At 42.4% G+C, this 21,990-nt stretch overlaps 1 protein-coding gene across 1 annotated transcript in view; it reads left to right on the top strand.

Annotated features, from left to right (window-relative positions):
- CEP350 (centrosomal protein 350) overlaps positions 1-21,990 on the top strand; it is a 3,609,946-nt gene that overhangs the window by 3,177,669 nt on the left and 410,287 nt on the right. Inside the window, exons 26-27 of the mRNA XM_044085746.1 lie at positions 10,660-10,865; positions 15,476-15,620. Coding sequence (XP_043941681.1) covers positions 10,660-10,865; positions 15,476-15,620 — 351 coding nt within the window. The remainder of the gene's footprint in view (positions 1-10,659; positions 10,866-15,475; positions 15,621-21,990) is intronic.

The following is a 21,990-nucleotide window of genomic DNA, read 5'->3' as shown; positions in this document are numbered from 1 at the left end:
AGCACTGGTCCTTTTCTGCACCTAGCAGAAAGTGGCAAGGTAAGCCCCGCAGAGACAGACCACCCAGGCCCCTTTCCCAGGGACAGCAGAGAACCAAACAGTGGACCAATTCCGTCCCAAAGGCAGGGAGTTCTAAGCCATCCTTCTATGTCAAAAACTCTCGACGACTCCCTCACCCCCCTCTGCCCTCCTTTCACTCACCAAAAGCTAGGAGGAAGGCTTTCCCTCTGCAAAGAAAATTGGCTTTCTGTAACAAAGGACCAGTGGGTCTTAAAGATCATTTTTCAGGGATACAAATTCTCTGTCAGTGAACTCCCAATTCCAAGAGGGTACCCAGACTTACCTCCAAATCAGTGGGCAGAGGCATTGAAACAAGTCCAAACTCTCATATCCCAGGGGGCAGTAGAACCTGTACCCTCAGATCAAACAGGCAAAGGCTTTTATTCCAGACTATTCCTTGTTCCCAGAAAAGAGGGCACTTGGTGCCCCATCCTGGCTTTATCCATTCTGAACACCTTGGTGTTCCCCAAATTCAAAATGCTAACTTTGCAGCAGCTGCTACCAATGCTTACTAAATGCCTGGCTAGTGACCCTAGATCAAAAAGATGCCTACATCCACATTCCCAAAAGGGAATCCTGCGCTTCAGACCAGGCTCACAACACTTTCAGTTCTCTGTGCTACCCTTTGGCTTATCTACTGCTCCCAGGGTATTCAAATACTTAGCCCAGGCCATAGCATTTTGCAGACAGAGAAATATACAGATTTACCCTTATCTGGACGACTGCCTCATTCAGGCAGAGTGGAATGAGAAGCTGCTCCAGGACCTCTTCTTTGTCAAAACCATCCTAACTTCCTTAGGGTTTACCATCAAAGAGAAGAAATCAAAGCAAGCACCATCCAGGAGGATCATTTTCTTGGGAGCACTGCTGGACACAGCATCCCAAATCGCCTTCCTATCCCCAAAAAAGCAGAGCTTCCTGTCTCTCTCTACTTTACTCAGCTGGCTTCCAGAAGTCACCTCACGATGAGGAAGTTCCTGCAAGCCTTGGGATATATAGCATCTTGCATCTTTCTAATTCCTCTGGCCAGGCTTCAAATGAGAAAACTTCAATGGTATCTAAAGAACCTTTGGTGTCAGCACACTCAGCCTCTAGACACCTCTCTCCCTCTGATCCCATGTATATGGGCCGAGTTTCTGTGGTGGTCAGGAGCCTGTGCCAAGAACAATGGTCTTCCCTTCATCGTCCACCCTACTGAGCATGCCATCACCACCAATGCCTCAGACATTGTTTGGGGTGCTCACCTAGCAGGCAGGGGCACCCAAGGTCTTGGGATGCCCAGCACCTTCCTTTACACATCAACCAGAAGGAAATGATGGCAGTATAAAAGGCTCTGACATCCTTCAAACCCCATCTCAGGCCAGGGGTTCTCCTTGTCAAAACAGACACCACCACAGTAATGTGGTACATCAACAAACAGGGAGGGATGCAATCTTATCCTCTGTGCAGGCTAACCATGAACCTCTGGCTGGCAGCCTCCTCCATGGGATTACACCTCATAGCCCAGTACCTACCAGGGATCAACAACACCCTGGCAGACCATTTAAGTCGAAACTTACTGAACCCCCACGAATGGCAGCTCCACAGAAAAATCTTTTTGCAAGTCACTCAGGAGTGGGGAACTCCGAAGCTGGAGCTCTTTGCTTCGCACCTCAATCACCAGCTGAAAAAATTCTGTACCAGGGAGTATCACCACCTAGCATGGGCGGTGGATGCCTTGACCTTCCCCTGGGACTCCCTCTTTGTGTACAAATTCCCTCCTCTGCCTCTTATTCCCAAGGTACTGATCAAGGTAAGGGAGGAGAGACCAAAGGCCATCCTCATTGCCCAGATTGGGCGAGACAGCATTGGTACCCCTTACTGCGCAGCCTGACATCACAGCCTCCCAGGCAGCTTTCCCTGATCTCAGACCTCTTGACTCAGGTGGAGGGGGAAAATGCTGCACCCAGACTTGCAGACTCTGTCAGCATGGCTTGTACTCTAAAAGCAAACAAGGGGCCCCTGTTAAGCAAACAGGTCCTAGACATTATCACAGAGGCCAGAAGACCCAGCACCAGAAAATCTTACACAGGGAAATGGAAAAGATTCTGCTCCTGGAGCCAGTCCAGTTTTCACATCCTTTCATTAAACAATTCCTCAGAGGGGCGTCTAATATCAGATGTCCCAGAAGACCACCCACGCCAGCCTGGGACCTGAGTTATGTTTTGGAAAAACTAACCTTACCACCCTTCGAATCTGCTGCTTCAGCAGAACTGAAATACCTCTCGTGGAAGACTGCTCTCCTACTAGCTATCACCTCAGCCAAAAGGGTTTCAGATCTTCAGGCAATGATGACCATTGAGCCCTTCATCATCATCCATGCAGACAGGGTCTTCCTGAGGACTAACCCCTCCTTTATGCCCAAGGTGGTATCCAGTGTGACTCTCAACCAGGCCATACATCTACCCACCTTCTTTCCTAACCCTCAAAACAAGGGGGAAAGAATTATGCACTCGCTAGATGTGCACAGGCAACTCAGATACTACCTCTACTGTACTAAACCGTTCAGGAAAACAGACCAACTTCCTGTCAGTTTTGTCCCAGGGGCAGAGGGGAAGCCCATTTCCAAGTAAACCATTTCCAAATGGATATCACACTGTATCCATTTCCTCTACAGATTACATGGGAAACCAACCCCTAAGTCTATTCGTACCCATTCCACTAGGGCAGCCTCCACTTCCACAGCATTCCTCAGAGGAGTGCCCACCAGGGATATCTTGGAAGCTGCCACCTGGACCTCTGTCCATACTGTTAAAAAGCATTACCACCTATCTCTGTTTTTTAAGGCTAGGGCAGGGTTTGCCTCTGCAGTTCTGCAGGGCATGCTTACCCATGCCTAGGTCTCTAACTAATCGTTCCACTTGTCTCTTCAGCTTTGGGAATCCTCCCACAGGTGATGACTACAACAGTGAAACATGAAGAACATAGTACAGTTGTGTACACTTAACATAAATGTAGATGTTAGAGTGTACTCACTGTTGCAGTCCTGGTTTCCCTCCCTCCTTCCCTGTTTTATCCTCTCTCCTTAGGGAGACATAAGCCACCAGGACCAGTTTACCCTATTTCTTTCGGCTTTTGACTAGTTAGGGCAAGAAAAACTGATGTAATGGCATCAGCTGCCTTGCTTTATAGCACTGATGACCTGACTTCAGTCACAAGTGTCAGCAGCCGACGCAGAAAAACATTGACTCTGGTATTAGGGCTGGCCGATGGCTACTACAGGGATAACCCACAGGTGATGACTGCAACAGTGAATACACTTGAGTATCTGCATTTATGGTAAGTGTACAAAACTGTACTTTCTATGGACCCCAATATACCCGTGCACCAAAAGGCGTCCATCATGCCTTGTGGTTCGTCCAGACTTCTGTTGGAGCAGGGCCTAGTTCCCCTGTAATGTGTCCATCCATAACTGGACAAACCAGATGTGCTGAATGGAATTGCTGAGATCCATAATGGGAAGGAAGTAGTATTCCCTGTTATTGGGGCAGGAGAATAAAACTCATCCCCTTTTCAGTACATTAATAACCTGTAGTGCCAAGTTTGTGCAGTGGAGTATACGCCTGTCCTAACAACTCTGCTGAACACTACTGATTTGCTGGTGGTTCCTTTTCTGTGGAAGACATGTAATCATCAGAGCATTACCCAAGTTGATTTTGTCTAGAAATCTTTGAACTCTTAAAGTGTCTCTCCATGAGAGGATGAACTGTAACTACCCCATATTGAGGCAACTCCATCTCATAGTCAGGACAGTGGTGGAGCTATTGGGGGACTCATCAACCTGAGTGACTTCACCAACACTAGAAAGTACAAGAGTGTTTTTTATTTGAAGGCTTGGCCCAGACATTTAGGAGGTCTCTTGCTTTTCCTTGTCTTTTTGTGTAGCAGTTTCTAGTACAGGAAGGGTAGAAGTGGCAGGAAGGGTTTCGAAGAGTACTTTCACAAGAGAAGGACTTCCTTCCTCTTCTGGAGAAGCTGCACATCCTTCTGTTGAGCAGTGAAGGAGTTGTGTGTCTGGAGTGTGAATCCCATCAGAGAATTTCAGTTGAACATGAGGAACTTGAAGCATCTGTTTTTAATGGGGATGGGTGACCTGAAGGGTTATATCACCTTCTTTAGTAAATAACATCATTTTTCTGTGCCTATAACTACCAGATGCATGCACAAGGAGATGGTTAGGAACTTGTTAACGAAAAAATCCTTGGTCATCCTTAATTGATGAAAGCTGCATTTTTTTTCTGATATAATGTGGTAGCAAAGACTGTGTAGGTTTGGGACCCTGAGACCAGAAGAAGAGTTAAACTGTTTGTGTTTGTGTGTGTGATTGTGGTGTGTACATATATGCAGAAACACACACAAAAAAAATATATATATATATGTGTGTGTGTGTGTGTGTGTGTGTATATATATATATATATATATATATATGTGTGTGTATATATATATATATATATATATATATATATATATATATATATATATATATAAGTTTACTATTACATTCCCGAAAGTGCTTAGGTCGACCAAAACGTCTACCCCGAAAGACAAATCCATACTGTCAAATAGGCAGCAAACTCTAAACCGTGACTTTCCACAATTAACGGTATATGTATTTTACTATTTTGCAGGGGGGCATACCCCCTGCAAATCATATATACCAAGTCCAAGATCACACTACTTTCAGGAAATCGGTTAATTCCCTGTTCCTCACTGAACTGCAATCTTGGTACACAATGCCGAACTCAGAAAATTGAACTCACTACACATTCCCTGTAGTGTAGTCAGTGTTTTCAGGTTCAGCATCTGCCCACTTGAAAACTGCCTTTCGACCCAATGCAGGTCGACCGAAGCAGTTTCGGAAATCTAATAGTAAACCATATGTTATATATATATATATATATATATATATATATATATATATATATATATATATATATATAAAACAGGTACACACACTTTATTTCTAGACCTGCGTATTCGGTGAAGTAAACACATCTGCAATAGAGAGGGATAGTCACAGAATATCTCCTTACCATCATCTTCAGATGCTAAGAACTTGTACACATTCTGCTCTCATCTACTGCTGAAGTGTTTACTGTATTTAAAATTGGGTAATGTAAAAAGTAAAGCAAATATGTTTGTACTAAAAGCATAGAGCACAACAAATTGTAAAGTGATATTTTTGTATGATTTTTATTTGTAGTAAGATTCATAAAAAGAGAATAGTGTTTTCATTTTATGTAAATTTAAATAAAGTTAAACAATGCATCAGATGAGTGCATTGTGAGTTTAACAGTTGCTGAGCTTACTGTTCACTGTGGCAGTCCTTATTTTTTGAGATAGCCTGACTTATTGTAGCCTGGCTGACTGTCCTGTCTTCCAGAGCTTTGCCTTCCCACTAGATTTTTGCTGACTCCCTCCCACTGCCATAAGAATGTCAGTGGTGTAAAGCAGGCATCAGACAACTTCATCTTCAGACCTTTTTTCATGCAATATCGGTTGTTTGAGTGCTGCCAACATCAGTCCATCAACTGGTCTGCATTCAACAGCCATATAGGACACTTGTTTTTGTAGTCATTAACTAAATATCTTATAGTGATTGTGATTCTGAATGTGTTGTAAAAGTGAACAGTTGTATAGTGTGTATGGAAAGCAAATATATACTAAAGACTTAAACACCCTTTGCACTCTCTGACGCAAAGCAAACAATCTCTGTGGGAGTTTTCAGCAAACAAAGAGTTACAGTTCTCTGAGAATGGTCTGCTGACAGAAAAAAAAACACACTGACAAAAAACATGAGAAGAATTGGGGATGTCTCCTTGAATTATATGGTATTCCTACGACCAGTGACTCCTGATGTACTGAAGTGCTTTCACATTCCTTGTGTTTGGAGTCAGTCTTGATGTAGGCCTCTGGCATGACAACTTTACAGGTCACCATGTTGTCAGCTTTTCACATGTCCTCTTGGACCCAGGATTTTTTCATACTTACTAGCACTAAGGTGGCTTCTGCTGACTATGGAAGTGGGGGGCAGTGTACCTTTGGTATTTATTGACAAGCCAGTCTGTTTGTCAGATTGAGGTTTCAGTCACTCTCCCTTGACCAAAGGTGTCCAAAATAGTTTTGCTTGAAGTCATGATAAACAAAGCAGCAAAGTCCAAAACATGACCAACCAGTTTGCTTCAGCTTAGTTTGAGCAGTGCCTTGGCTCTTTCCACTTTTTGAACTTCTTCCCAGCAACTCTTTCAGCTTACACAGGATTTGGTTCCTTTATGAAATCTAATCAGCTGGCATTTGCAATCAAATCTCTGAGGTGATTGGAGCCCTTTACAAAACTTGAAGAATGGAAGGATTTGGTTACTCATCTCATCTGCTGCAAAATATAAATCTGACAATAAAAACATCCTGTCCCTTGCATCTCCACCAGAGGATATCTCCTTCAGGGGTACCATTCATAAGATAAAGGAAAAGTCTCAGTGGGAGGCAAATGAGTATTTAAGAGACCCTCTCAGATATAGAGCTTTCTTTTGCAAGCCTAGGATACTAGATGTTCCTCTTACCATGGATGTACCCTGGCAGATGTGATTAACAGTACATCTGTGGAGCCAGGTGTTCTCCCCTGTGGTTTTAGGAAACCTGGCTACTTTTACAGGGGTAGGTTCCCACACATTTTTTTACAAGAATCTTTTAGCCAAACCATCTTTGATGTCCTAGATTCCAGTAACAGATCTGCTTCTGCTCCATTCAGAAAGCTTGTTCCCATTGACAGGAAGAGTAGGGGATACTTGGGAGATTTGGAAAAGAAATGTTTTTGTACCTCTGCTACCCTGTTCTTCTGACCCTTGAGCTGTCAAGACCCCATGCTTGCTTTTCTGTAGTCTCTGCTGGAAATGATGAGGTCTAAAGTAGGGTGAATATCAAATAAGGGTCTGAAACAGCAAATGGTTAATTTATGTGACCTGTGTGCTGATTTGGGTAGGCACTCCAAAAAAAATGTGAATATGATGCAGTACGTGAATCGTGTAGGACAGCAGCCACATGATCTGATTTGAAGACCTGCCTGGTTGAGGACTCACCCCTACCAAACCACACATTCTTGGGTACGGTCATCTTCTTTGGACCCCTGCTAAAGTTGTTGTCAAGAGACCGTAGGAGAAAGAGAAAACCTTGCAGTCTGTCAGGCAGCTTTTTCAGAACCAAAGTTCAGCTGGAACTGTCCAGCTAAGTCTAGGCTTTTATATCATAACCAAGGCAAGGAAAAAGGGACAGTTAAGGACAGAATCCCAAGTGCAGGGGAGTCTCTCCATTTCCAAAAGACCAGCCCAGTCTGGTAACTTTCATGGAAGAAGGTATCCTTGAGGAAGGGACCATAGAAAAGTGTCCTCCGATGAGGATGGCACAGACTTTTACTCAGAACTGTTGCTGGTTCCAAGAAAGGAAGTTGTATGAAAACCTCTTCTGGACCAGTATCATCTAAACATACTTATTCAAAAGTTCTGAATGATAACTCTCAAAAGCCTTCTACCTCTCTCTTTAATGGTAACAGTAGATTTTGTAGTTCCAGGGTAGAAAAATGATTTAAAAAATGAAAAGTATTTTTTATTTCTTTCTTAATTCAGCATGTTGGCACATTTGTAAATCAGCATTTAAGCTGTGCAGACTCTGCAGTACGCATGTTTTTGTGACATAAGAATGTGTGTAACCCTTTGACCTTTCTCAATTGCCTGTAATTGTATCACATAAGAGTCTTGAGTGAAGAAAGAGAAAGAGCCATAAAGATGCAGTTACAAGACTCTTCAAAGGAAGTAGTCATTATTATTTAAATAGGAAACTTCCATTGCATGTGAGTGTCTGAAGAAAGAACAACTTGTTTACTTTGAAAAAGAAGTGTTGTAATCTGGTGTAATCCCCTAATTTTCTTTGGGAATTAAATTGCTATGCAGAAATATGTATTTGGAGCTGAAACCAGTGTAAAGTCATGGTAAGTACATTTGTGTTTGTTGCTGTGAAAGTCTGCAATTTTGTCTTGTATAATTTTATTACTTTATGATAGTTACATCCACTATCTATTCAGTAAAATAAAACTGGGATCTTTATGTTGCTTAGTCATGCATGTTTTGTTCTAAATATTCTTTCTATGCAACTGCATATTTTTCGTTCCTTGGTCATTATTTACCTCTTTGTATTTAATTCATGTCCGTACTCTCTTGATTTTATTATTGTTTAAGTAAAACTTTATTCATTTTTAAGATCTTGTGGATGATTTTTATTAAGTATGGATTGGTATTTATTATATTATTATACGAGAAGATGGTGTTATTTAGCTTTGTAGGTTGGCACTCTGTGGTGTCTGCCTCTAATTAGCCAGGTCACTTGAACACATTACTAGTGAGATATTGTTAGTACTTTTTTGTTTTGGCTCGATCAAGAGTGACACATAATGGGTGGTTTTGCTCCTAGCCATATATAAGGAGGTGGCAGTACTACTGTGGTAGGATGTAGGGAATTAAAGAATTCTGCCAGCCTTCACTGAGAATTTCTGTGCATCTGTCTGCCTTTCTGAACTTGTTTGAAAGACAGTATGGAAAAGGGGCACTGGAAGTCACTGTGTTCACAGTGAAAGTGGTAAGAAAGGATTCTGGGGTGCTAGCCTGAAACTCAAGTTAGTAAGTGCTTAGTGTGTAGCCCCAATCTTGTTTGGATATTAAAAGTCCATATTCTAAAGCATAGTATTGTATATTCCATTCACACTCTTGAGACCAGGTCTCATTTAGATAGGTCAATTATTGAATCAGATTAAAGTGTACATTTTTTTACTTACTCTTTGTCTCTATACATATATGTATAATATTTGCCTTTTTTAACCTGTTAGATACCAGTGGTATGACTTAAGGGACAATAACTCTTTGGTCAGTTGTACCTCAGGACAGTGGAGTGGATCCAAGGACCATATCCCTGTCTGTCATATACTTGACTGGTATACTAGTCTGCATTAGTGAGATTCAGTCCCTTCCGATGTCAGCATGGCTTTCACATTTGGTGGCAAGTCTTACCATCCATCAGATATAGGTAGCAGTGGTGGGATTCATGCCCCCTCCAATGTCAGACTGGTCTTCATATTTGGTGGGAAGTGGTACAATCCATTGCCAAATCTAAAGGATGCTTTTCTTCATGTGCCTATTGCTAGCATTTACAGAAAGATTTGCATCAGGGGAACACTACCAGTTTGACTTTCTTGCCCTTTGGTTTGTCTGCTGCACCCAGAGTTTACCCATTGTTCTAGCTGAAGTAGTTTCCTGTAAGCCAAGGGCATTAACATTTTTCCTTATCTGTGTGACTGTGTCATCGAAGCAAATTCTTTGGAAGGGATATTAAAAACTTTGGTTTTATACTTGATTGTTCAGGGACATAAGCACCTCAGGCAGTCAAAAGGTCATCCTCACTCACAGAGTGAGCCTGCTCTTCCTATGGGCTCATCTAGACTCAAACACCTTCAAAGCTGCTTGACACTTTTCTGCAAGAATATTCTTCAGTAGAAGGCTGTTTGCAGGTAGGTAGTGGTATTCGACTGCCTGGCATTCTGCATTCTAATGATGCCTTTAGCCCACCTGCACATGACTAAACTCCAGTGGAAATCAGAAATGTGTGGTGCCACCAGTTTCAATCTCTGGACACACAGATTCTCCTCCCTTTCTGTATCACTTCCTTCCTGGATGTGTGTTAACAGCTTAGCTTCTATTTACACAGATTCCCTTAGTGATGTTTTGTGAGACCTTGCAGATTCTGGATTCATTCATTGTGGGAAAGCCTAATATGTCTTTCAATATGTGAAGCTTTGTTTTTTTCTTCAAGTAATTGGGGTGGAGTTATGGTGATTGACTTGGGGAGAGTGGTGATAAATGCTTGAAGACAGAGCAGTAATAAGTATCTGTAGTGTGGTTCAAATAGCCACTTTTGTCAGTGCCCACAGATAGAGTAAACTGCTTGTATGCTTATGTGATTGTTCTTGTTGTATGTACTTTTACACGTATGTATGCGTTTGTACAGAAAAAATGCTGGTGTATAGGAAAGAGCAGTTAATGCATTTGTAACTATTTAAGTATTATGAATAAGTAGATGTTACAGAATGTAACTTCAGCTAATAAACACAGTAGTTATTGTGAATGAGATAAAATAGGGACATGTAAATTTCTTTTCAGAACCATAACATTTCTGTCTGAGGCTAAAGGTTTAAACACGTGGGGATAAAATGGTGATGCCGATAGTAGAGCAGTTAGAAGCATTACCCTCCCAGACAGGTGGAAAAGCCATTTTGATTTGTGATTTTCTTGACAATGAATCTGCTCTTTGTTAAGACAGGTAAATGTACTTTGTTAATGTTTCTTATACAGTGTGTCATTCTGCACATTTGTAATTAAGGCGGAGAATGCAGAAAAAATGTTTCCAAACATTGTTTCCTGCTAGGGGCATGACAACAAAACAGCTTTTATTCGTGAGTAATTGTTATGAAATTCATCTCTTTCAATTGGTAATGAGTAATTTTACCTTTCTGTCTCCCAGAAACAGTTGAAGAGTCATCTCCAGTGCCATGCCACTCTCAAATGAACAGTGAAAGTTCCATCCCAGAAGAAATGGGTAGCTTGCCTGCGGAGACTGTGGTATCAGAGGTTATAAACCAGGGTCAGTCCGTTAGTCCTGACCCCAGCATGTGTAGTGAAGAGGCTTATTCTCATGAATTTGAATCAACTTCCTCACCAAATAAACATGTACGTAACTATGCAGTATTCAGCACTGAAAGTTCAATTATATACATATAAATATATATATATGACTTTTAAGAAGATAGGCCCACATATTAAATTTAGTAAAGGTTTGCTGCTGTAAGAATTGCCACTGGAGAGTTGTTTGGGGATAGAAAACCTTTTACTCTGTGGCTTGAGGAACAAGCTGCTTAGGGAGTCCAAGTTTTGTTACAGTTTTCTGTTTCTTTGTTCTTGATTAATTCTTTTAAGGTAACATCATTGATTATGTTATTGTGCTAATTATGCTAGCTTGTAAGGCTGCCTTGTCCTATTCAAGCTGATAGCACCAGAAGCATAGCTAGGGTGGGGCAAAGAGGGCAGCTGCCTCAGTCACAAGGTGGTGTGGGTTGCGATCAGGAAATGTTGTTTGATTGCTAGTGTAGTACTGGCATTCATTTCTTTACTAGCATTTCTGAATTCCAGTACTGCATTTGCAGACTGCATGACTCTAGTGCTTGAATGCTTTGCGTTGTGTGGTACAAGTTGCATAATTTGCTTGCTACAACTTTGAAGTAGAATGACTAGCCCTGAAAAAGGACCTTATTTTTTTTTCTTGCTCCTACAGCTCTGGATCTGGATAGCACAGCACTTTTATCTCTGTGTAGCAGCATCAAATTTGCAGTTTTCAGTGCCATAATTAAGCTAATTAATTATGAGAAAATCGCTTCAGCTGAAAAAGAAATGAGGAAAAATAAACTGCTTTTCTTTTTTCCATCTCAGAGCTCAGTTGTGATCTAGCCTGCTGGCATTCAGGAATGTCACACTATGTTAAATACATAAAACCAGAGAGGTACATTTATTGGTGCTAACCTTGGAAGATAATAGATATATTCTGAGGGTAATTCTGATGGTTAAGGAACCTGAGTTATTGGTTTCCATTATGGAGGGATTCCAACTTCTCCAGAAACTAAGGCAATCCCTTTCACCAAATACAAACAATTGGCAGAAGATACGGTCTGAGTCTTATCTATAAAAGCTGCTTGAGTGAGGCATTCCACTCTCTCTAACTAAATTAGGTGTGAATTTGGAGCCAGGCACTCTTCATCCATGTCAGTACCTGTGAAGGCATGGCACAAATAGTAAAACATTAAAAGGAGTAGTTTTACTGTTTCCTTTGATAAGGGTGTTACTTATTTTGTATAGTTTCCCCTCTCAATATACTGTTTCTCATCAAGGAGACTCTCTGCACTCTTCTTGATATTTTAACTTTGTTTTTTTAAGCTCCTTATCCAGCATTTGGACAAAACCATATTGCATTAACATTTTTGGTGATATAAAAATCAGGAACTTGTTAATAAATGGTGTATCCTCCATTCATTTGCTTTAGTCATTGAATAGCTCAGATTTTTCCTTATTGGTACTTACGTACTCACTTTGACTCCTCCTAATATTTAGTGTAATGTTGCAATTTGCCTATACATCACAGCACTTTCTAACTTAACTGCAACAGTTTATTTTCCAGTTCATCCTACCAAAATTGTAGGTTCATAGGTAGGTACTAGGCTATTAGCCCTAGGGCCTATATAAGCCTAGCCAAAAAGGTACCCTGGCTTTAGCCACCCAAGAAAATTATTTTCCTGTGCCCCTGTCAAGCATAGCCGCAGAAGTGATCCCCAGGGTGAATTTCCTATTTCCCATCCAGTCATCAGTATTTTTCTTGGAGTGCTGATGAGGAGCTTTGCTTGATATAAATAGGTAGTTTGTTCCAGAGTATGGGAAGTCTCTGGGACAGGAATCTATCCCTCCAGCATGTTCTGTTTATTGTGGTGACAAGGTTTAGATCCCTAGAGTGTGTAGCTCGGAGGGATTGGGATTTCTTTAAGTGGAGCATGTCCAACAGCTCTGGGTTTGACATAGCTTTGTATGTTAGGCAGAGATAGCCTCTGAGTAGAAGATATGCAATGGAGTAAAGCTGGAGTTTTTTGAGACGGTCTGTGTAGGGCATCTGTTTGATGCTGGTAATCCTCTTTGTGAGGTATTTCTGCAGCCTTTCCAGTTGTTGTAGATGTCTTGTGCGGTACATACCAAAAGGGACATTGTTTCTTAATAAAAAGCTTTGTAAAAGAAAATGGCCATGTATTTCTGTTGCATCTCTCACTGATGTCACTTGAGGGATAGTATTGGGTGCATCCATGGACTTCAATAGATGGGGACTCACACATGTGCTGTAGGGCATCTATTGAAGTCTGTGGATGCACTTGCAGACATCCCCTACATTGACATCTCCTAGGATAAACTTCAGTTAACTTTATGGTGATGTCGCGAATGGAAGAACAGTATGTCAGTTAAGTGTGTAATTTTAACTTTGGAAAATGGGCACCAGTGTCAAGAAAATGCAGGACAGATCTGGAGGTACCTCATGCAGTTGCACCTAATTTAACTCAACAACTGTGATGAAGCATTTTTAATTAAAAAAAAAGACTTTTTAAAGAAACACACACAATTTGAACAACAATTAAACAAAAGATTCAGCTGAATTCCTCTCAAATTTCAGTCTTTGCATTCACTCATCCATGGAAAATCCACACCCAGCTGTCACACCCAGCTGTAACTACCCTGAAATTGTCAGTCTGTTTTCCTGTTCTTGGTTGAATCTAGAAACTCCAGCATCACACTCAAGGTCAAGCAAATCTTAGCCTGACAGAGACTGTCTGAGGCAAGTGGTAGAATTTTGCCAAGTTGGTATAAGACTAATATCCCTGTGACAGACCCAGGTGCATCACATGCTCACATGTCAGGCAAAACTGTTTGATAAAAGTTTGTCCTCTTCCTTACTCGCCGTACGTAGCGGTTGTGTCCACCTTCTTCTACACCTGCAACACCACCTCCTTAGCTGCTTCTAGAGTGTAAAGGCCTTTTTGTAAGGCATATTTCATGTAAGACACCCTCATTAGTGAGCTTTATCCTGGAAAGGTTGCTCAAGGCCTCCCTTTGGGTCAACTTTCTCAGTCAACCTAAGATGTTTATCCTTGATGACATTCTTCTTAGTGGTCATTGCCTAAGCCAGAAGAATTTTAGAACTTTATGCCCTCTCCATCAATATCTGGAATTCCACAAGGACAGAGTAACTCCCTGTACTAACCCATGTTTTGTGACCAAGGTAGTCAGCAATACTAGCTTTAACTATATAATTCACCTTCTGCATTTCCTCCCCAAATATGAAAGCAGAGGGGAGTCCTCTTGGATTGCATGGATGCACATAGACTCCTTAGTTTCTGCTTGGACAGAATTAAGGATACAGGAGATTGAAACAAGATCTTCATTACCCTCATCCTTAACAGAAAATGTAAAAGTGTCTGTCTCTGCCCAGATGGATTTTGGACTAAATATCCTTTTGCTATGCCTCAACTGGTAAACACTTGTTAGTTCACCAAAAGCTCATTTCAGCAGAGCTATGGCCACCTCTACAGGCTTCTAATGACATGTGTTGATAGACGACATCTGTGCAGTAATGACTTGGGTATCCCTGAACACTTATACCAGATGGTAGAAGCAAGAGATGGCTTCCCAGATTGGATCATCTTTTGGGACTACTGTGTTGGGGGGCGTATTTTATAAAGGATAATCCTCCCCAAGAAAGCTGAGGAAATTCCGTTCACAATATTACCTAGAATGTACTTTGTTCCTAGATATGAAAGTAATGACATGCAATGGTGTCTCTAGTGATGATCCTGCTGTCATCTGCATGAGGCGTTGCCCCCACAACACCGCACAAGAAATGGTCTCTTCCATTTACCACCAGGGACATCACACCACCCAGGCTGCCTCTAAGAGCATATGGACCCCAGTGTTCCCAAAGGAGAGATGAGCGTGCCACATCAGTAGGGATGATAATGCAACCATGGAATTCTGGGTCATGGTCAGGACTTCATCCCTGTGTGCCACAGAGCTAGGCATATATAATGAAGTGACATGAAAAGTATACCTCTCCCTGAATTTTGTTGCTGTTGCTCTACGATGTACCTATAGCAAGAAATTGTCAGAGTTAGTACAAGAATATGGATTTTTCATACTAACACTGGAGCATCAAGACTGTGGTTAGCGGTTAGCTTGTCTTACATCCCTAGAAGTTATGTAGATGATGTATTTACTGATCCCCCTCACCTAAAGGGAGGTTTGTATTTTTCCAGGTGGTGTTATAAAGTTTTTGTGAAACTTCTCTACAGTCTGGCCTGAGGATGGCATTCAGGAATGAACTAGGGGGAGTGATGAAGGGGATTGCCTTTATACATACTGACAGAAGCATTGGAGCAGGTCTGTTCCAGAATCACATATGGATATCTGTTAACAATGGTTTGTCAGATCATTCCTAGCACCTGCAGGTGCTAGTCATTAAGCTCTTTGCCTGTGACAGCATAGTATTGTATATATATGATTTTGGTGAGTACTTTGTATATACAATTGGTTGTTTTACCATGTATTAAAGAATTTTATTTTATGAACACTGTTTTTGTATATTGTTTTTATATACTTTAAATGTACACTTTTCAAAATGAAATTAAAGCAAGTCAGGTATGCAGTATCAGCACATTTCATTGGCATTTTTGAGCACAGCATTTTTTTTCCTTTAATAGTCTCCTTCTAAGACAAGTACCTCCACTTCAAAGCAGAAATCTAAACAAGAAAATGTTAATGCTGGATCACAGGTCAAGCTTTTAGTAAACTGCCGTAACACCTCTGGAAGTTGGTCTGATGAGTCCTTATCATTGACTCATTCTGGTAAGATTAATGTTTTATCTAACTTTTGTTTGGTAGTTTATCATGACCTCTATTGAGGGATGCCAAGTTTGTTCATTTTTGAGAGTGCAGAGAACAGTGGCATATTAGCAAGTAAAAACCACACTGGTATGATAAAACAGAATAAAAATGCACTGGACTTACTAGGTTTTGTTTTCTTTGCATGATTTTTTGTTAATTAAGCACTGATAAATATTTTATGGTAAGCAATCTGTTTTAATAATTATTTTAATGATTATTCCATTTTGGCATTTTTTGCAGTTCCCAAGTACCTACATTTTTGTTGCAGTACTGTTTTCTATAGTAGTACCAGCATAATAGCATATAGTAATTATAAACATATTTATTAAGAATAAGTTTTTATGACTGTACAAAAAATGCACAGAACTCTGTTTAATATTTTATAATAATTGACGGGGAATGCTTAATGCATCTAAATTGCAAACCATTCATCACAAACTAGTCTTTACAGTGGTCACATTTTCTAGATTCTAGTCCCTAAAGAGGGATAGGTGGTAACCCTAATACAGTGGGATGCTGGAGTCCCCTGTCATCTGCTATTGGCATTCCATTAAAGCATTCTGTCCCATGTCCAGACATGTGAATTGAGCTTCTTGGTCACCACCAGCAAGTTAGCATTCGACAGTATGTCTCCGAGTGTGCACAAAATCTGCTTTAATTTTTTAATATTTTTTTTGTTCAGTTCACTACTCACTGTATACAGTGTGTGTGTGATTCTGTTGATATGTCCTCAAAGGCTATGGCATCTAGTACTGTTTTGAGGAAGTTTGCATACCGCTTCTCAGAACCTCCCAGTTGATGTGAAAAAGTGAGATTTTAAAATTCCTGTTTGGAGAGAGATTTAGTTTTTGGATCTTAGGCTGCACAGGTTATCAAAAAGTGTGATGAAAGGGGTCAGTTGGTTCAGGGAATCTTTCAGATTTTTCATTCTTCCTTTTCCAAATTTTCTGAGGGATTCTCTATCTCCCTATCTAATTTTGATAAGAAACAAAATGCAGGTAAACGGGCATTTAAGAAAAAATGGCAAGGGAGTTCCAAGAAGAATTCTGGAAACTCCCAAGACCAAAGACAGAAGATAAGTCAGAATAACTATTTAAGAGACTTTGTTCACCCCTCGCACCATGCCAGCCACTTTTCTCTGTGGCAACATATATTTTTCAGAAAATGGGATCTTGAGATCATTTATTAAGATTAAAGATGGCAATGGGAGAAAATTCTTCCTTTCGATGGATTTTTCATCCTCCAGACAAGACTCTCCCCTTCTACCTGTCCATCACATGGTGGCTCAGGGAGTGATAGAACCAGATGATGATCTTCGTGTTTCACTGTTGCAGTCATCACACTTGGGTCATCTGCCTGCAGGTAGCCCTCAGTCGGCCCGAATACCAGAGACTTGCTATCGCTTCAGGACTGACGTCAGGTCGTCAGGGGTTTAAAAACAGGCAGCCGACACCATTACATCAGTTTTTCTTGCCGAGGAGCCCTTAGCAGAAGCAGTTTACAAGTGCCAGTCGGCCGCTACCCGAATCTTCGTTTACAAATTTAATAATCCTGAAGTCTTCTAAAGCTAAGTACCCCATTGGGGATCCTTTTTTCTTGCTCTAACCGATGTCAGAAAAAGTTAACAATTGTCTTGCCTGTGGAAAGCAAATACCTCACAGAGATTTTCATTCTTACTGCATCACCTGTTTAGGCCCAGACCACGATGTTCCTCGCTGTCGGTTTTGTGCCTTTTTGAACACCCGAACCATTCGTCGTTGGGCTGTCTTTGTCGCCAAATTCTTTCTCTCTTGATCTCCGTATTCTGAAATGGCTTTGGTAAGCCATCCAACTACCGATATTCTGAAAAAAAGATAGACAGAGACAGACTGCATAGGTCCAAAATTGCCGACGATGCTTCCGTTAAGCTAGTCGCCAGTCCTCTGGTATTCATTGTGGTACTTTCATAGCCCCTGATGTCCGCTTCAATGGATTCGCAGGCCTCTACTGAGACCCATTTGGAGTATGCTGCGAGACGCTTTGACTATGGAACCTGCGGATGTCTCTACCTTGGATGGGTCCAGAGCCGCTGAGCAGGCACTGGCTTCTGAGGCAGTTATTTGCTCAACCGATATTCGACTCAAAGCGACGACTTTTTTAACCAAAACTACCGAGCTTCTTAGGCCCAGAGTATGCACTTCACCTAGAAAACCGATGACCAAAGTGCTTGCACCTGCTCTCATGCCACAAAAACAAATGCTTAGAATGGCTGAAGACCTTGTTAAGCTGATATGGGGAAGTCAGCCTTCCCCTGCTAAGAGACAGAGTCCAGTCCCCTTCAGCTTCTACAGACCAGGAGTCCGATGACTCTTACATTTCTGATTATGAAGACATGCCCTTATCTGCTTATGAGGATTCAGATGCAGAGGAATCCATTCCCTCTGCCTCCCCTCCAGAGGATTTTTCTTTTGGTGAAACCTTGCATACCTTACGAGAGCATTTCCACTGGGAATGCCAAGACTATCCTCAGTCCAAAAAGAGACTCAGAGAATTTCTAGAGTTGCCTCAACACAGGCCCTTAGCAATACCCCCTGTCCTGGATGTTGTGGATGATGATTTTATGGAATCCAGTCTTACTCCTGACACTTTACCTCCTGCCCCTAGGAAACCAGATAGGTACTACAGAGTACCTGGCACTCACAAATTTCTTTTCAAGAATCCTACTGCTGACCCAGAGATCATTTCCCAGGGGCCTACAGGTATCAAGGCTACTACAGCCAAGAATCCCTCCCCTTCGGAATGGGATTCCAGAACGTTGGACAGCTGGGGTAAGAAGGTATATACCTCTGCAACTCTTGCTATTAGGGCATTGAATTGTCAGTTTCACATGCTGCAGACTGTGCAGAAAGTAAAGAACTGCAGGAGCTTATGCACTCTACAAGCCAAGTCAGCAAGCATACTTTGGGCTTTGACGCTGTAGAAGCATCTTGCTGGGCAGCTGTCACTGACTCTGTACTGAGAAGACATGCTAGGCTGAAAGAGCAGACCTTGCCAGACCATGTCAAATCAAAGTTACTAGACGGTCCTTTGAATAAGGACTGTTTGTTTGGCACCAGAGCAGAAGAGGTTCTTAAAAAGATGGAAGAAAAAGTTAAGTCTATGCAGACTGATAAAGAATTCTTACAAGTGCAACCCCCTAGATTCAATAGGCATTGCCCTTCCAAACAGTGTTCCTTTCCAGCCCCGTCCAGGCCTTCTCAAACCAGACCCAGGGGAAACAGACCACCCAGACTATAGTCTCAGGGTATGCAGAGATCTAAGAATTGGAGTGCCCCCACCCTTAAAGCAGGGAGTGGTAAGCCACCTCCTTATGGAAAAAGCTCACAGTGACTTCTTTACTCCACTCCCCAACCCTGCCCAATTGCTTGAGTCCCTAGGAGGAAAACTTGCCCTTCATGCAAAAAACTGGATGCCCATCACTCAGGACCGTTGGGTCCTCAACATTGTATCCCAGGGGTACACATTTTACTTCCATTCACTGCCAACCCCAAGTGGGTTTCCAGACCTTCCTCCAAATCAGTGGGCAGAGGCTCAAAACCAAGTACTTTCCCTGCTCAATATCAGAGATATTCAGCTGTTTTCAGTAGAACAGAGGGGTCAAGGATTCTACTCCAGACTCTTCCTGGTAGCCAGGAAAGAGGGCTCTTGGCACCCAATCCTGGATCTTTCCATTCTCAACACCTTCCTGGTGGTACCAAAATTCAAAATGCTTACCTTGCAACAGCTTCTCCCAATGCTAGCCAAGGATGCCTGGTTAGTCACCCTAGACTTAAAGGAAGCCTATCTGCATATCCCCGTAAGGGAATCATGCAGGAAGTATCTACGTTTCAGGGCAGGGTCTATGCATTATCAGTTCTCTGCACTTCCCTTTGGCTTATCTACTGCGCCCATAATATTCACAAAATGCCTGGCTCCAGCCATTGCATACTGCAGGCAGAGAAATATCCAAATTTACCCGTACTTGGAAGACTGCCTGATTCAGGTGGACAGTCGGGAATTGCTGCTGCAGCACCTGACATTTGTGAAAAACCTTCTCACCTCCTTGGGGTACACCATCAATGAAAAGAAATCAAAACTGGTACCCAGTTAAAAGGTTGTATTCCTGGGAGCAAGCTTGGACACAACTTCCCAGATGGCATTCCTCACCTCAGAAAAGCAAGTCTATCTGACAGACTACTTCAAACAAATGGCCACCAGAACCCAGCTATCTGCAAGAAAAATACTGCAAGCCCTAGGGATCATGGCCTCATGCATACTGCTGATTCCATATGCAAGACTGCATATGAGGAAACTCCAGTGGTACTTAAAACATCTTTGGTGCCAGCATTCTCAGGACCTGGAAACAGTCATTCCTATCATACCCTGTCTAAGTATAAAGTTCCTCTGGTGGGCAGAAGCATGCAACCACAAGGGACTGGCATTATTCAACCCCCAGCCACGCAGACCCAAACCACAGACGCATCAGACTATGCCTGGGGTGCACGCATGGATGGAAAATGTATTCAGGGCCACTGGAGCCCAAGTCAAATTCATCTGCACATCAACCAAAAAGAGATGCTAGCTATACAGAATGCCCTGACAGCTTTCAGATCCCTAATCTTTCCAGGACAACTGCTAATAAAAACAGACAACACTACAGTTATGTGGTACATCAGCAGGCAGGGGGTAACCCATTCCTACCCACTCTGCAGGCTAGCCGTGGCCCTGTGGAACACGGCCTTGGACATTCAAGTCCATCTGCAAGCGCAATTCCTGCCAGGCAAAGAAAACATACTGGCAGACGACTTAAGCAGAAATCTAGACCCACACGATTGGCAGTTGGGGCACAGCACCTTCAACCTTCAGAAATGGGGGGACCCCAGAGGTGTAGCTCTTTGCCTCCACCTACAACCACCAGTGCAGTAAATTCTGCACCAGGAATCCTCACAACAGGGCCTGGGAAGTGTATGCCCTATTTTTTCATTGGGTAAGTCTCTCAATCTATGCTTTTCCCCATCTGCCCCTCCTTTCAAGAGTATTACTCAAGATAAGACAGGCTAGACCAAGGACAATTCTGATTGCTCCAGACTGGCTACGCCAGCACTGGTACCCACTCTCGCGCAGCCTGACATTGGTGCCACCCTGGCACCTACACCAGAATCCAACCCTCCTCTCTCAGCAGGAGGGACAGATTCTGCATCCACAACTGCAAACACTAAATCTTGCAGCCTGGCTTATTCCTTAAATTCTCCACCAGCAACTTTAAGCAAACAGGTGCTGGATGTCATTCTTGAAGCCAGAAGACCCAGTATAAGAAAATCCTATGCTGATAAGTGGAAAGGGTTCTGCTCATGGATTCGATCTAAAGGAGAGGACACAACACTGCCCTCTCTGCCTCTTATCCTGCATTACCTAGCAGATCTACTCCACAAAGGCCTGTCCTTCTCCTCCATTAAGATAAATTCCTCTGCCATTTCTGTTCATTACAACACTGAGCCACCTCTCTTCTCGCATGATCTTATCAAACATTTCCTGAGAGGGGAAAACAACTCAAGTCCACCAAAGAGAGCACCCACCCCTGCTTGGGACCTTAACTTTGTACTGGAAAAGCTCACACTCCCCCCCCCCCCCCTTTGAATCTGCTGCATCAGCAGAGTTAAAATTCCTCTCTTGGAAAACAGCCTTGCTTCTAGCCATCACTTCAGCTAGAAGAGTGTCTGAGCTACAAGCACTCATAACTGTTGAACCCTTCATTATTTTCCATGCTGACAGGGTTTCCCTCAGGACTAACCCTTCCTTTATGCCCAAAGTGGTGTCCAGTGTGGCTCTCAATCAATCCATCCATTTGCCAACCTTCTTCCCTAATCCTCAAAATAAAGAGGAAAGGATCCTGCACTCCTTGGACGTGCACAGACAGCTCAGATTCTACCTTGATAGGACTAAGCCCTTCAGAAAATCTGGCCAGTTACTAGTCAGCTGTGCAACAGGGGCAGAGGGCAAGGCCATTTCAAAACAAACCATTTCCAAGTGGATAGCGCACTGCATCCATTTCCGCTACAAGCACCATGGAAAACCAACCCCTCAGGGCATCAAAACACATTTCACTAGGGCAACATCTACCTCTACAGCATTTCTCAGGGGAGTCCCTACCAGGGATATCCTGGAGACTGCTACCTGAAGTTCTGTACACACCTTCACCAAGCATTACCACCTGCCTGTGTTTTCCAAATCCAGGGCAGGATTTGCTACAGCAGTCCTGCAAGGCATACTAGCCAGCCCTAACTCTTCTTGATTGCCTCCACCCTTCTTCAGC

This window comes from Protopterus annectens, chromosome 10.part0, assembly GCF_019279795.1.
Source record: "Protopterus annectens isolate FY-2018-M chromosome 10.part0, PAN1.0, whole genome shotgun sequence".
Taxonomy (NCBI): Eukaryota; Metazoa; Chordata; order Ceratodontiformes; family Protopteridae; genus Protopterus; species Protopterus annectens.
The sequence above is the reverse complement of the archived record's forward strand: the minus strand, read 5'-3'. Positions and strand labels throughout refer to the sequence as shown.